Below are 16,670 nucleotides of genomic sequence, written 5' to 3' on the forward strand. Positions count from 1 at the left end.
AAACAGTAACAATATATTGTCTTGTCTGACTGAATTGTAATGTTATTATGTACTTGGATGATGTGTTCTGCTGAAGTCTGTAAAGCAATAAAAAAACACCTGGATTTCCCTTTGGTGCAGCTGTATAGTATTTCTGTGTATCTGTAAACAGTTTCCATACAGTATGTCAGCAGGTCTCAACCACAATATCAGGAAAAATAAAACAATTTCTTTATGCATTCTGAGTCGTAGACATCTTCAGGAGTTGCCCTGCCACCCCAAGCTGCCCAGCAACGATACAAAAACTAAAAGTAATACATATTTTTCATTTACTTAAAATCATGAAAATATCTTTTTGTTTTGTACAAACATTAAATACAGCTACAATACAATATGATACATCATCTTTATCAACACAGGTGAGCTCAACACGCGTTTCCATGACTACGAAGCCGGCAACAAAAATAACAGTAGTTTTCGTCTCCGAGTCACCCGGTAGTCAAGGAGTTTAGCTTGGATCGTAACACTTGTGCAGCATTTGACAAAACAAAAATGGCCTTTTTAAGCAGCCAAAGAAAATCACTAGACACTAAAGCACAGGTAGGAGGAATAGAAGTGCGGGAAGGAGGTAAGGGAAGGTAACCAGGAGGGAGGAAAGAAGGAAATGGGAATATATACCAAGAGTGACTTCTCAAAAACGTTGTAATGTAGATGACAGATCCAGAGTGATTTCTGGTTTTGTTTTCTACAGTTTGGTTGGCCCACATTAAGTAGCATAACCTCTGTGAAGACTATTCATCTGTTCCCAAAGAATGAGAACGTTGTCAACATTGTTTCTAGGTCACACATCGGTATACCAACATCTGTTGTCATTAGATGTGTTGTAAACTGATCATTCACACAAATTCCAAAATGACATAATGGTTTTCTTACTCTGTAAGCAGTCTGAGGACAAGGTTTGACAGAAATCCATGCTTTGGTTTAGTTTCTAAATGCTATTTATTTTTAACATTTTAGGCACAAATCCTTACAAGTCCTTGTACTGATGTTAGCATTTTTCACGCATCATGTTCATATCATCTATACGTAACTTTGTTGAGCTTCAAAAATCTATTTTAGATACTTCCGGATGATTTAAACATAATGCGTGAAAAAATGCTAATATCGATACCAGGACCTAAATGGTATTTGGGCTCCCGAATGGCGCAGTGGTCTAAGGCACTGCATCTCAGCGCAAGAGGTGTCACTACAGTCCCTGTTTTGATTCCAGGCTGTATCACATCCGACCGTGATTGGGAGTCCCAAAGGGCGGCACACAATTGGCCCAGCGTCGTCCAGGTTTGGCAGGGGTAGACCGTCATTGTAAATAAGAATTTGTTCTTAACTGACTTGCCTGGTAAAAAAAAAGAAAAATGAAAATAATAATAATTTGTGCCATGTGATAAACCTTAGCATTTGAAAACAGTGCCAGGGAATTAAAACCAAAGCACGGATTTCTGTCATAACATGTCCATAGACTGGTTACGAGATAAGATAGCCAATGTGTCATTTTGTAATTTGGGTGTACTATCCCTTTAAATGGCACCCATATTCCTTATACAGTCTACTACTGTTGACCAGAACCCATTGGGTGCACTATATAGGAAATAGGGTGCACTATATAGGGAATAGGGTGCCATTTGGGACAGGACCATAGTGAGATTGTAGGTTGTCGATTGTACTGTAAAGGCGTTTACAGACGGGCCACGGTAAGCGGCGAAGGTCTCATAAACTTCAATGGGAGTACGGTGGCGGGCGGCAAAATACGAGTGTTATATTTGTAAGCGATGTGGTTCGTGGTGCTTGCTCCGTGAGCAGCTCAGCTGGCTTGGAGCTCAAGGCGCCAAAATATTAAATTAGCTGAAGTCTTGAGCGGTCGGTGCACATAGTTGACCAATGAGCATCGTTCATCTTGTCAACCAATCAAACAATGCTTTAATGACAACATTCGAGCTGACAACAACCGGGATCGCTGGTCTCTACAGATGGTATGCGGATTTTCTCATGGTTCAATTGCCATTTACCGCAGCCCGTGTCTAAGTGCCTTAAGTTGACTTTTTCGTCTGTCTGTCTGTCTGTCTGTCTGTCTGTCTGTCTGTCTGTCTGTCTGTCTGTCTGTCTGTCTGTCTGTCTGTCTGTCTGTCTGTCTGTCTGTCTGTCTGTCTGTCTGTCTGTCTGTCTGTCTGTGTCTCTCTCTGACCAAAAGTATCTAGCATTTCTTTGTTATCCATTCAGTTTATCAGCCAACACCATATTGCACTTCTACTCTCATCCTTGCAGTCACGGTGACTTTTCACATTAAATAAATGTTCCTTATTTATACCTCGGACCAGGGCACGTAATATCTCGTTTAATGTCCCTGCTTGATCCCATGTCCTTCAGGGCTGAAATCCTTTCCCTTTTCTGTAGATCTGTTCTGAGCTTTCTTTCTGCTCTCCCAGAATATACTTGCATTAGGTCCTGCCCTGCTGTCCTTCAGAATGACAACATGGCTGACAAATGGCCAAGTGGATCTCTTCGGTTCTACGTTGAAAGTTCACTGGCCAGTTGTAATGAATACAACAATTCTCAGCAGAACCATATCACCACCAGGGGGAGCAGTAGGGAGAGGAGCAGACCTGGAGGGCCCAGGAGGAGAGGGTGGTGGAGGGATGGTTGCCCAGCAGTGGGGTACTCCTCGCAGGGTCCGAGGACCTGGCATCGTGTCCTCTCACACAGGACGCCTTTGAAACCTGGAGCACAGTGGCACCGCTGATGGTGGTGGCATGTTCCCCCGTTCTGACAGAGAAGCATGGCGTTGTCACACACATGAGCTGTGAAGAGAGGGAGGGAGGGAGACAGAGCGAGAGAGAGAGAGAGAGGAAAGGGGGGAGAGAGGGAGGGGGGAGAGAGAGAGAGGAGTTAAAGGATCATGAGTTTTTACTAATGTTACAACACAGTGTTGTTAAAGACATGGTAGCTTAGTTGTGGTCACGATCTGTTTACCTATAAGTACAAACATAGTTATGTTTTTGGGTTATTACATATTTATTAACTTATTTCCAGATAACCTCTAAACAACCTAAAATGGATTATTTGTCAACGTCATATGGAGGATCTACTCTGTCCTACCAAGTTCGTATGCTTCCTCTGTAGCTAGCTCAAAGCTGGCTAACATTAGTCACATCTCATGCTATTCACAGCCATTTTGGCTGTGTTATCTAGTGGGAATCTGGTAGTATGGCAGGCTCTGGTGCTTCCTTGCCGTGGGCTCAAAAGCAAAGCAAAAAACCATACCTGATTGTTCTAATTATACCTCCTCTGTTCTCCTTTTTTATCTTAACTTTTTTTGTTCACTGTGAAGACGGCTACAGGAGTTTTGTAACTTTCTCCATCTTAGCTTAGTGCTAGCGCGCTAGCTGATGGACATCTGGAATCTATCTTTTTGGATTTGGGTACAGTGAAGTGGCCACCTCCCCCTCACTTGGTAGCTAACTCAAAGTTTTACCATCAGATTGGCCCCAAACATCAACATGTAAGTCTCTTTGCTTTTAATCTGCGGTTACGTTTTTTTGGTTTATGGTGTACTTTTTACCCCTTTTTCTCCTCAACTGCGTGATATCCAATTGGTAGTTACAGTCTTGTCCCATCTCTGCAACTCCCACCAGGTTTTCTGAGCAATTTTTCAAATGATTAGGCAATCTAAATGGCTTAATCAGAGTTAGCTACTCGGGAGAGGCGACTAGGGAGAGGCGAAGGTTGAGAGCCATGCGTCCTCCAAAACACGACCATGCCAAGCAGCACTGCTTCTTGACACACTAACCACTTAACCTGGAAGGCAGCAGCACCAATGTGTCGGAGGAAACACCGTACAACTGGCGACCGAAGTCAGCGTGCATGCACCCGGGCCCTCCACAAGGAGTCGCTATAGCGCGATGGGACAAGGACATCCTGGCCGGCCAAACCCTCCCCTAACCCGGCCGACGCTGGGCCAATTGTACGCCGCCTCATGGGTCTCCCAGGCGTGGCCAGCTGTGACACAGCCTGTGCATTAGACTGCTGCACGACTCGGGAGGCCCGGTTATATTCTAGTTGTGTTAGTGGTGTTCTAGCTAGTCTCCAGTAGTTGGGCTCTTGCTTGCCGACCATAACCGTGGTGGTTGGCTAGGCTGGCTCTGCTAATAGCTAGTTGGCTGGCTGGCTGGCTAGCTTGCAGGCTAAAATAACTGCATATACCTAACCTTCTTCGATAACGGTTTAGATGGTGTTGTGTATTTCCAAAACTTTGGTTTACTTTAATGTAGCTGTAACCTAGGTGTTGAAAGCAACAGGCTGACTCATTCAGTGCTAGCTGGTAAGGCTAACATCAGCAGATTAGTAGGGCTTGCAAGTTGATTTATAACAATAAATTCATCAAGTATTTGCTTGTAAGTTGGTTGAAAATTCAATTGAAAGCTGTAATCCATTAGTGCAAATGATTTGGTATTTCTGTTGGAGTTTACATTGTAGGAAATTGGCTGGCTAGACGGGTCCTGTATATTACATCACACCCCGGAAAAACATTTTCCGACATGACAGGCATTCTCCGGAATTCTTATCTGTTTTATGTAATAACTCCCATGATAGAAAAGAGAGGTATAACTTTGCATACTTATACAAATCCATATTAATTTACAATAAGTGTAAACAAAAAAAAAGGCCATCTGTGAGTACGGTTATATGCACACAACAATACCATTTTGTGAATAGTCAGATTAATATTATAGTTTGATTTAAACGTTTACATGCTTTGCAACTAGAACAATTTCCCTAAAATCCTGTTTACATCTGAAATCAGGCTACCTGATGGGAATTTGATAAATGAAGAAAATTGCCAATCAAAATGTTCTAGCACAGTGACCATGTTATTTTTGTGAGGCATATTTGATTCTGCGTTCGGACAAATAAAGTTTGTATGTGAAAACTATTTCTAAAGAGGCATACCTTCAGTTTTTCCAAACTCACTTCACTCGTGCAAAAGAAGGAAGCTAGCGCTGCTCGTGCTGGAACATGAGCAGATCAAATACACCGCTGTAACTCTGATTAAGCCATTTAGATTGCCTAATAATTTGAAAAATTGCTCAGAAAACCAGGTGTTTTAACCTGTGTATTAAGATAATAGAGTAAGGTGTTTACATGACTAATACCCTAACTGGCCTACTGCCATAATCAGTTTAATATCAAATTATTAGTGTGGACGTAAACGTAATCATTGAGTATTGGGACACTTCGGTTTCAAAACAGGACTGTGTAAGTGATTGTTTATGACTGAGACCATAGAAGGTGATCTTGCGCAGGTGTAGTATTTTAGAGACCACGGGGGATTTGAGAGAAAATAACACTGAAACAAAAGGAACCAATAACCCACAGCAGGCTATCCACGTGATTGGCTCTCAACTATCATGCTCGTCATGTAATTGGTGCCCCCTACCAGGCTCTCCACATGATTGGTTCCCTCCTATTAGGCTCTCCACATGATTGACACCCTCCTATCAGGCTCTCCACTTGATTGGCTTCCTCCTACCAAGCTATCCACGTGATTGGTGCCCTCCTACCAGGCTCTCCACGTAATTGGTCGCCTTCTACCAGGCTCTCCACATGTGATTGGTGCCTTTGGAATGCAAATTGGCATGTGCAGATGATTCCATTATAGTTCCTCCCTGGCTGGAGTAAACATCACAGGCAGCAAACACTATGATCCGAATGCCAAAAGCTAGGATGTTAGGATTGTATTGAAGTATTGTAACAAACACACACTTACTGTTTTGTAATATTAGTTCCATAATTTTTGCATGATCTGAATGACATACAGTAGGGATGTGAATGCAAATAGATGAAAATAGATTGAATAAAAATGCTAATTTTCCTCCCTCTCTTCTTACAGAGAAATCTACGATGATATAATATTTGCCAAGAGATTGGAGTATAATTGGAATCTCGTTCCTGCATAAGGATGAATCTCATTAACGATTCTGTGTAAAATGGCTCTGGATCATGTATAAGTGCACGGTCAAAACAACAGGGGCTTCATTTATAAAACCTGCATATGTACAAAATATATCCCAAAAGGTGCGTGCACCGGTTTGCAAGCAAAAGTTGGCATTTATGAAAATATAATTTGAAGAGAGAATGTGCTCACTTCCCCATAAACTTTAGAACATATGTTACACACATCTGCTGGTGGTTGAAATATTGTACTGCAAGCTGGCAAGTAAATATTTTGTGCAAATTGGGCATATGATGAAAAGCTTATTTAAAAAAAAAATTTAATTGAATTTATTTTGAGTAACAGACATATACAACAAAACGTACAATGTGGACCCAGACGATATCACTAGAAAGTACTAATTAAAACGCTTGTTTCCGTAGTGGTCCTCGATGGTAAAAACAATAACACATAATGATTAAAAGGCAAGACAAAAATTACAAACAACGATAAATACAATCATTTATATTGACATCCTAAAAAGTGGAACTATTCACTGCAATTCTCCCTAACCTTAAAAATCAACCACATTAATTTCACATTTAAACAATCTATTCATTATACATCATACCTATCATTGAAATTAACATACCTGATCAGCAGTAGTGTGCACAAAGAGCAGCGGAGTGGTTTCTCTTACTTAGACAACCTTGTCCAAATGAAAACCTTTGCCTGCTTTTCAAATATATTTCCAATTTTTCTTTGATCTCCAAGGGGAGGCTATTCCATAGACAAATGCCTGTATATGAAAGCACGCTCCTCACAGAACTGTTTACTCTTGGGATTTTACAAGACATGACACAATAGCTCTGGTATTGTAACAGTGTTGGTTATAGACCATATCAATGTAGTTTTTCATACAACCTGGGGCACGATCATTTAAGATGTCAAACATATGATTAAGTTTAAGTTGGTCCACTCTGGATTCCAAAGGCAACATGCTCATCTCCCGGAACTCCTGTACCCCTATGTGGGTCCTAGGTGGGACATTCAGCATATACCTGATAACATTATGTGGGTCTTAGGTGGGACATTCAGCGTAACATTATTTTTCATGACCTCCAATCTCTTTTTCAGCTTTTCAATAGCCCACTATACCAAGCAGAACAGGCATAATCAAAATTACACTGAATCAAGGTTGAGACAAGCAGTTTCTTTCATGTTAAAATATCTAGTGTTACGATATAAACATTCCAATTTGTTCACCATTTTAGAATGAATTTTAGCAGCAATCAGGTCTCCAGAAAGGGATTGATCTAGGGATTCAATCTCCTTGCCTGCACAGTTTACCGTTATTTTGTCAGCCCTAAGCAATCTACGTTTTGTTGCAAACAAAATCGATTACGTTTTTCCCAAATGTTGCGACAATTTGTTGTCAGTTAGCCAATCTCTAACAAAATGCAATTCCTTACTCAGAGTCTCCTCTATGTAAACTATATCCTTCCCTGATACAAATACGGCTGAGTCATCAGCATAAAGCAAAAGTTTGCACCTTACTGTATCTGGCATATCATTAAGAAATAAGAGGGACCCTAAATTGATCCCTGTGGTACTCCACAGGACATTTATTTGGCCTCTGACACAACATCACCAACATGACATACGTGTGTTCTGTTGGTCAGATAAGACCTAGACCAATTAATAAAAAATAAAAATAAATAAAAATGAAAACATTAACAAGAATGCAGCCATTTGCCGTTAGTAGGAAGAGCAAAAATCTATGTGGTTTTATTTTTAGAATCTAAAATAATTAGATTTAGGAATCTTTGACAATGCTTTATTTATTTTCATAACCATTGCAGTAAACATTCCTCACCTTTTCTGGCTGTGATGGGTTCATATTCGCAAAAGAGACATATACAACAAATTACCATGTGTATCTCTCATTTAATTGGACCTAGTAGCCTGGTAAATAGATAGGCTATAAGTATTTAGAGTTTTGCAATATCATAGGCAGTGCAGTTTATAATACTGGTGAACAGTTGATTTTTACATTGAAGTAGGCCTTAGTAAGCATAAATTACTGTTAAAGATTCTGCCAACACTGTAAATAGACCTCTAGCCTATTTAAAATGTTGTTGTCTTAGGTCTCTCTTTATGTAGTGTTGTGTTGTCTCTCTTGGCGTGATGTGTGTTTTGTCCTATATCTATATTTTATTTATTTTCAATTTGTAATCCCAGCCCCCGTCCCCACAAGAAGCCTTTTGCCTTTTGGTAGGCCGTCATTGTAAATAAGAATTTGTTCTTAACTGACTTGTCTAGTTAAATAAAGGTTAAATAAAAATAAAAAAGTTGACAGTATGGGTAGGCTACAGTATTGCTGTGCGATAGGAGTGTGACATCATTGCCTATTTATCTCAGAGCCTATACAAAGAAACTCAATAATCTACTGATCAACTAACAATTTATCTTTTGCATGTCGTGGCCTAGCCTGAACAGCTTCTACCTCCCCCAAGCCATAAGACTGCTATATAGTTAACCAAATAGCTACCCGGACCATCTGCATTTACCCTTTTTTTGCACTAACTATTTTGACTCGTCACATACGCTGCTGCTACTGATTATTATCTATCCTGTTACCTAGTCACTTTGCCCCTTACCTAGCCTCATCACGAACAAGGTTTTACCTAAAACGGGAAGCTTGGGGGAAGTTCCATGGCAGAAATCAGCCAAAGAGGTGTCGGAACTGGGTTGTATGTAAGTGATGCCTAACAATACATCAAACCAATGAAATGCTAGGGCGGAGCTCCAAAGATGCTCAACAGATTAGTGCCATAGGAGCTACACTGTGAGAAGACTAAACACTTCAACAAAACAACCACTGATGACAAAACATTTCTTGAACGTTTGCAGCATGCTAGATACGTATTTGATGCACTGGGGTAGCTAATACTTGCTATTGTTTAAATGTATGGACGTTCTTAGCTTCTCAGCTGCAGCAGCAGACTGACTTTCTGCCTCAGATTCAGATTGAAAGGTCTCTAATCTGCAGACTTTACAGAGTTTACTTTGTTGGCAGTGGATCTGTGGATTATCCATCTGCTCCACGTCCTCCAGAAGACCCCGGGACCATTGTTTTTCCCCCAGCATCTGTAGGCCTGATTAACTGGGCTTAGGAAAGGTTAGAGGGGTGGAGCGAGAGACACAGAGAGAGAGAGAGAGAGAAAAAGAGAGAGAGAGAGAAAGAGAGAGAGAGAGAGAGGGAGAGAAGGGGGAGAGAGAGAGAGAGAGAGAGAGAGAGAGAGAGAGAGAGAGAAGGGGAGAGAAAGAGAGAGAAGATAGGAGGGAGAGGAAAGAGAGAGAGAGAGAGAGAGAGAGAGAGAGACACTGGGTTGAAGGGGTGGAAAGAGCTGGAGCTGAGAAGAAGCCGTAGACAAACTGCTTTGACGGGTTTGACTTATTCTGGATTCCAAAAGTCAAACGCAGTCAAATGAGTGGGATGTGGTAGAAGTGAGCAGATTTAGTGTGGAGCTAAGGTACTGTATCAAAGGAACATTCTGTGCAGTAACTGTCTATATCCCACATAATAATATTAGTCAAAAGCCACGTAGGGTCCAGACAGTATCTTTCACTCTGTCTTGAGTTGACATTAAATCGATTTTTTTCTACAGTACTACCACATTAGTGAAAACGAATTTACTCAGATTATTAGTTCATCATATGAAGATGAATATAACCGTGATTAGTCTTTAATGGCCAGTAAAAGGATTGTGATAATAATGACTCTCCATCAAAGGAGTATGTCCTTGCTATGGTATTCCACACTGTCCAATCCAACTATCGTTAGTACTCCTGTAGACAGACGTGAGAAATCTCAAGAGTTTCAAACACAGGCCAAAGAACAACACCCACTCGTGGTCCCGTGTGGCTCAGTTGGTAGAGCATGGTGTTTGCAACGCTAGGGTTGTGGGTTCGATTCCCACGGGGGACCAGTACGGGGAAAAAATTTATGAAATGTATGCATTCACTACTGTAAGTCGCTCTGGATAAGAGCGTCTGCTAAATGACTAAAATGTAAAATGCACTCATTGAGTTGCCCTGAGATACACACACACAATAACAAACAAACACGTGCACACACACACACACACACACACACACGCTGAGTCCCTCACGTGTGCAGCATCGCAACTTTGTCAAAGGGTGTGACATTCTCTGCAGGATAACTGTCAACACAGATTCATCATTGGGGCATGGTGTATGTGTGTGCGCGCCACTACCGAACATCTATTGATGGATTGGACAGCAGAGAGACTCAATGACTAGGATTTAGACTACAATGTTTTTTGAATGTTAGCTTTACAATTGAATGGTATCACAAAATAGATGTTTTCAAACTTGAAGAACTTGAGCAGAGCTTTTCCCTCCCCAATGACATATAGTCTATTTTCCAAAAAAAGCCATTTGATTTACTTCTAAGAAAATAATGACTGAAGTGTATTCATGTGCACTGTTCATGTGCATGTGCACTGTTAACTGCCCCCCCCCCAATCAGAACCTTACTATATACTGTGGTAATGATTAGGTTTTAAATGATGTAGCTATTATAGTGTTTAGCCTACTGTATAGATATTGTCACAGATCTATCCACAACCTTAGAAGCTACAGATCTAACCACAACCTTAGTGGCTAGAGATCTAAATACAACCTTAGTGGCTACAGATCTAACCACAACCTTAGTGGCTACAGATCTAACCACAACCTTAGCGGCTACAGATCTAACCATAACCTTAGTGGCTACAGATCTAACCACAATCTTAGTGGCTACAGATCTAACCACAACCTTAGCGGCTACAGATCTAACCACAACCTTAGCGGCTACAGATCTAACCACAACCTTAGTGGCTAGAGATCTATCCACAACCTTAGTGGCTAGAGATCTAACCACAACCTTAGCGGCTACAGATCTAACCACAACCTTAGTGGCTAGAGATCTATCCACAACCTTAGTGGCTACAGATCTATCCACAACCTTAGTGGCTACAGATCTAACCACAACCTTAGTGGCTAGAGATCTAACCACAACCTTAGTGGCTACAGATCTAAATACAACCATAGTGGCTACAGATCTAACCACTACCTTAGTGGCTACAGATCTAATCACAACCTTAGCGGCTACAGATCTAACCACAACCTTAGTGGCTAGAGATCTAAACACAATCTTCGTGGCTACAGATCTAACCACTACCTTAGTGGCTACAGATCTAACCACAACCTTAGTGGCTAGAGATCTAACCACAACCTTAGTGGCTAGAGATCTAAACACAACCTTAGTGGCTACAGATCTAACCACAACCTTAGCGGCTACAGATCTAACCACAACCTTAGCGGCTACAGATCTAACCACAACCTTAGCGGCTAGAGATCTAACCACAACCTTAGCGGCTAGAGATCTAACCACAACCTTAGTGGCTACAGATCTAACCACAACCTTAGTGGCTAGAGATCTAACCACAACCTTAGTGGCTAGAGATCTAACCACAACCTTAGTGGCTAGAGATCTAACCACAATCTTAGTGGCTACAGATCTAACCACAACCTTAGTGGCTAGAGATCTAACCACAACCTTAGTGGCTAGAGATTTAACCACAACCTTAGTGGCTAGAGATCTAACCACACATCTCAATAAGAGATCCATTTGCTTTTAGTTATTCTCTTCCTTTCTTTCTGAAAAACTACTTTTTCAGTCAGTTTATTGTTTAAAACCTGTTCGGGCATCTCCCTGGCTCCTCTGTTTCTCAACAAGGTGAAATATTGATGTTCTGTGATAATGTAAGATATGGCACCCTGTGATGTCATATGGAATGGAGAGTGATACATCAATATTCCAGAACTCTGTCACTCGCTATCATCATCCCGGTTAGAGAGAGAGAGAGACAGAGAGACAGAGTGAGAGAAAAAGAGTGAAGGAGAGAAATATACAGTACCAGTCAAAGTTTGTACACACCTACTCATTCAAGGGTTTTTATTTAGTTTTACTCTTTTCTACATTGTAGAATAATAGTGAAGACATCAAAACTATGAAATAACACATATAGAATCATGTAGTAACAAAAAAGTGTAACAAATCAAAATATATTTTATATTTGAGATTCTTCAAAGTAGCCACCCTTTGCCTTGATGACAGCTTTGCACACTCTTGGCATTCTCTCAACCAGATTCACTTGGAATGCTTTTCAAACAGTCTTGAAGGAGTTCCCACGTATGTTGAGCACTTGTTGGCTGCTTTTCCTTCACCCTATGGTCCAACTCATCCCAAACCATCTCAATTGGGTTGAGATTGGGTGATTGTGGAGGCCAGGTCATCTGATGCAGCACTCCATCATTCTCCTTCTAGGTCAAATAGCCCTTACATAGCCTGGAGGTGTGTTGGGTCATTGTCCTGTTGAAAAACAAATGATAGAGCCACTAAGCGCAAACCAGATGGGATGACGTATCATTTCAGAATGCTGTGGTAGCCATGCTGGTTAAGTGTGCCTTGAATTCTAAATATATCACTGACAGTGTCACCAGCAAAGCACACTCACACCATCACACATCCTCCTCCACGTTTCACGGTGAGAACCACACATGCGGAGATCATCCGTTCACCTACTCTGCGTCTCAAAAAGATGGTTGGAACCAAACATCTCAAATTTGGACTCACCAGACCAAAGGACAGATTTCCACCGGTCTTATGTCCATTGCTCGTATTTCTTGGCCCAAGCAAGTCTCTTCTTATTATTGGTGTCCTTTAGTAGTGGTTTCTTTGCAGCAATTCAACCATGAAGGCCTGATTCACGCAGTCTCCTCTGAACAGTTGATGTTGAGATGTGTCTGTTACTTGAACTCTGTGAAGCATTTATTTGGGCTGCAATTTCTGAGGATTGTAACTCTAATGAACTCATCCTCTGCAGCAGAGGGAACTCTGGGTCTTCCCTTCCTGTGGCGGTCCTCATGAGAGCCAGTTTCATCATAGCGCTTGATGGTTTTTGCGACTGCACTTGAAATTTTCCTTATTGACTGACCTTCATGTCTTAAATGTCTAATGGACTGTCGTCTCTCTTTGCTTATTTGAGCTGTTCTTGTCATAATATGGACTTGGTCTTTTACCAAATAGGGCTATCTTCTGTATACCACCCCTGCCTTGTCACAACAAGTAGGTGTGTCCAAACGTTTTACTGGTACTATATATATACTGCTCAAAAAAATAAAGGGAACACTTAAACAACACATCCTAGATCTGAATTAAAGAAATACTCTTATTAAATACTTTTTTCTTTACATAGTTGAATGTGCTGACAACAAAATCACACAAAAATAATCAATGGAAATCCAATTTATCAACCCATGGAGGTCTGGATTTGGAGTCACACTCAAAATTAAAGTGGAAAACCACACTAGAGGCTGATCCAACTTTGTCCTTAAAACAAGTCAAAATGAGGCTCAGTAGTGTGTGTGGCTTCCACGTGCCTGTATGACCTCCCTACAATGCCTGGGCATGCTCCTGATGAGGTGGCGAATGGTCTCCTGAGGGATCTCCTCCCAGACCTGGACTAAAGCATCCGCCAACTCCTGGACAGTCTGTGGTGCAACGTGGCGTTGATGGATGGAGCGAGACATGATGTCCCAGATGTGCTCAATTGGATTCAGGTCTGGGGAACGGGCGGGCCAGTCCATAGCATCAATGCCTTCCTCTTGCAGGAACTGACACACTCCAGCCACATGAGGTCTAGCATTGTCTTCCATTAGGAGGAACCCAGGGCCAACCGCACCAGCATATGGTCTCACAAAGGGTCTGAGGATCTCATCTCGGTACCTAATGGCAGTCAGGCTACCTCTGGCGAGCACATGGAGGGCTGTGCGGCCCCCCAAAGAAATGCCACCCCACACCATGACTGACCCACCGCCAAACCGGTCATGCTGGAGGATGTTGCAGGCAGCAGAACATTCTCCATGGCGTCTCCAGACTCTGTCACGTCTGTCACGTGCTCAGTGTGAACCTGCTTTCATGTGTGAAGAGCACAGGGCGCCAGTGGCGAATTTGCCAATCTTGGTGTTCTCTGGCAAATGCCAAACATCCTGCACGGTGTTGGGCTGTAAGCACAACCCCAACCTGTGGACGTCGGGCCCTCATACCACCCTCATGGAGTCTGTTTCTGACCGTTTGAGCAGACACATGCACATTCGTGGCCTGCTGGAGGTCATTTTGCAGGGCTCTGGCAGTGCTTCTCCTGCTCCTCCTTGCACAAAGGCGGAGGTAGCGGTCCTGCTGCTGGGTTGTTGCCTCCTCCACGTCTCCTGATGTACTGGCCTGTCTCCTGGTAGCGCCTCCATGCTCTGGACACTACGCTGACAGACACAGCAAACCTTCTTGCCACAGCTCGCATTGATGTGCCATCCTGGATGAGCTGCACTACCTGAGCCACTTGTGTGGGTTGTAGACTCCGTCTCATGCTACCACTAGAGTGAAAGCACCGCCAGCATTCAAAAGTGACGGAGAAGTGGTCTGTCGTCCCCACCTGCAGAACCACTCCTTTATTGGGGGTGTCTTGCTAATTGCCTATAATTTCCACCTGTTGTCTATTCCATTTGCACAACAGCATGTGAAATTTATTGTCAATCAGTGTTGCATCCTAAGTGGACAGTTTGATTTCACAGAAGTGTGATTGACTTGGAGTTACATTGTGTTGTTTAAGTGTTCCCTTCATTTTTTTGAGCAGTCCATAGCATCAATGCCTTCCTCTTGCAGGAACTGCTGACACACTCCAGCCACATGAGGTCTAGCATTGTCTTGCATTAGGAGGAATATATATAAATATATATATATATATATATATATATATATATATATAGAGAGAGAGAGAGAGAGAGAGAGAGAGAGAGAGAGAGAGAGAGAGAGAGAGAGGGAGAGAGATTTGTTAGAAATGGCTGAGAGATACATATTTAATGCTGTAAAAATAGAGAAATGGCTGAAAGACACAGAGAGATGTAATACTGTAGAAATAGAGAAATACCTGAGATATACACACACACACACCACCACACACCACACCACACCACACCACACCACACACACCACCACACCACACAGCTCTGGGAGAAAGAGATGAAAACAACAGCTGAAGAATAGATCCCCCTCTGCTTTACCTTCATCCTGGAAATCCTAAAAGTTACCTTCTAATTTCTGTCTTCGGGCTTTGAGGGCTGTGAGGGCTGTGGGGAAGGGGGGGCACGCGAGGAGCAACTATCGCTGGAACACTTTTTACACAGACAACAGACAGACAGGAGATCTGTGCACAGGGATTAACCAGAGATAGTTGCAGATCAATCTACATAAACCCCACAGTAGCACAGACAAAAAGGGCAAACCCAGGGGTATAAATTTGAAGCATTTGTTAAGAACTTCCACTCACTACCAAATATGGCGATGAGAGGAAGTCGAACGGCGGTCACTGGGAAAAGATGGAGCTAGATGAAACATTGCCGAAGTCCTGCTAGTTTATCATCACTAACCAGGTTTAGATCCAACCTTTTTAAAGTAAAGTACATGTCGATTAATACATGTCACGACAGGCCTGATGGAAACAGCGAATTTATCGGTAAACTTTCCAAATATCGACAAAACAAAATACGCCAGACGTGGGCTCATTTGTGTCGTTAAAAATAATGTGAGAAATGGCGGTGGAAACACCTTTATGCGCAAATATTGATATAATAACCATCTTATGAAGTAGAGTCATGCGATATGTTGTGTGGTCCTCTCACTACGAGTGAAAATGCAATGGAAACCCATTTCACTTTTTTATTCAGTTTAAGCTGGAGAAATCCGTTTCTTTGCATGGGCTGCGTCTCAATCAGAGAAGGCTCCTCAGAGGAGGGATGACCATCCTCCACAGTGAATTTCATGAAAATAAAAATAGTGAAACATTAAAATAGTTATCATTTTTAGATTAATCTATATTAAATATATTCACGACACCAAACAATTGATTAAAACACACTGTTATTGCAATGAAGTTCTACAGTAGCCTCAACAGCATTCTGTAGGGTAGCATCATGGTGTAGCCAGAGGACAGCTAGCTTCCATCCTCCTCTGGGTAAATTGACTTCAATACAAAACCTAGGAGGCTCATGGTTCTCATCCCCTTCCATAGACTTACACAGTAATTATGACAACTTCCGGAGGACATCCTCCAACCTATCAGAGCTCTTGCAGCATGAACTGACATGTTGTCCACCCAATCAAAGGATCAGAGAATGATTCTAGTACTGAAAGCATAAGCTACAGTTAGCTAGCACTGCAGTGTATAAAATGTGGAGAATAGTTGACTTAAAAAGAGAGAAATACAGTAGTTGAACAGTTTTTAAGAAGTGAATTTCTTCAAAAATGAAGGAGAAGCAAGAGAGAGAGAGAGCTAGCTATATTTAGTAGTATGTATTCACTTTTACTTTCACACAAATATAAACGCAACATGTAAAGTGTTTTATGAGCTGAAATAAAAGATACCAGCAATTTGTCATGTGCACAAAAAGCTTATTTCTCAAAAGTGTTGTGCACAAATTTGTTTATGACATATTAAGAAGCTGATTAAACAACATGATCATTACACAGGTGCACCTTGTGCTGGGGACAAGAAAAAGCCACTCTAAAATGTGCAGTTTTGTC

The 16,670-nt window shown here is 41.8% G+C and overlaps 1 protein-coding gene across 1 annotated transcript in view; it reads right to left on the reverse strand.

Annotated features, from left to right (window-relative positions):
* Positions 1-291: 291 nt before the first annotated feature.
* The window catches only part of LOC106569815 (netrin-G1), an 82,666-nt gene continuing 66,287 nt past the window's right edge, over positions 292-16,670 (reverse strand). The window contains exon 5 of the mRNA XM_014141450.2: positions 292-2,831. Coding sequence (XP_013996925.2) covers positions 2,587-2,831 — 245 coding nt within the window. The 3' untranslated portion in view covers positions 292-2,586. The remainder of the gene's footprint in view (positions 2,832-16,670) is intronic.

The sequence above is a fragment of the Salmo salar genome, chromosome ssa14 (genome assembly GCF_905237065.1).
Source record: "Salmo salar chromosome ssa14, Ssal_v3.1, whole genome shotgun sequence".
In the NCBI taxonomy this organism is placed as follows: Eukaryota; Metazoa; Chordata; class Actinopteri; order Salmoniformes; family Salmonidae; genus Salmo; species Salmo salar.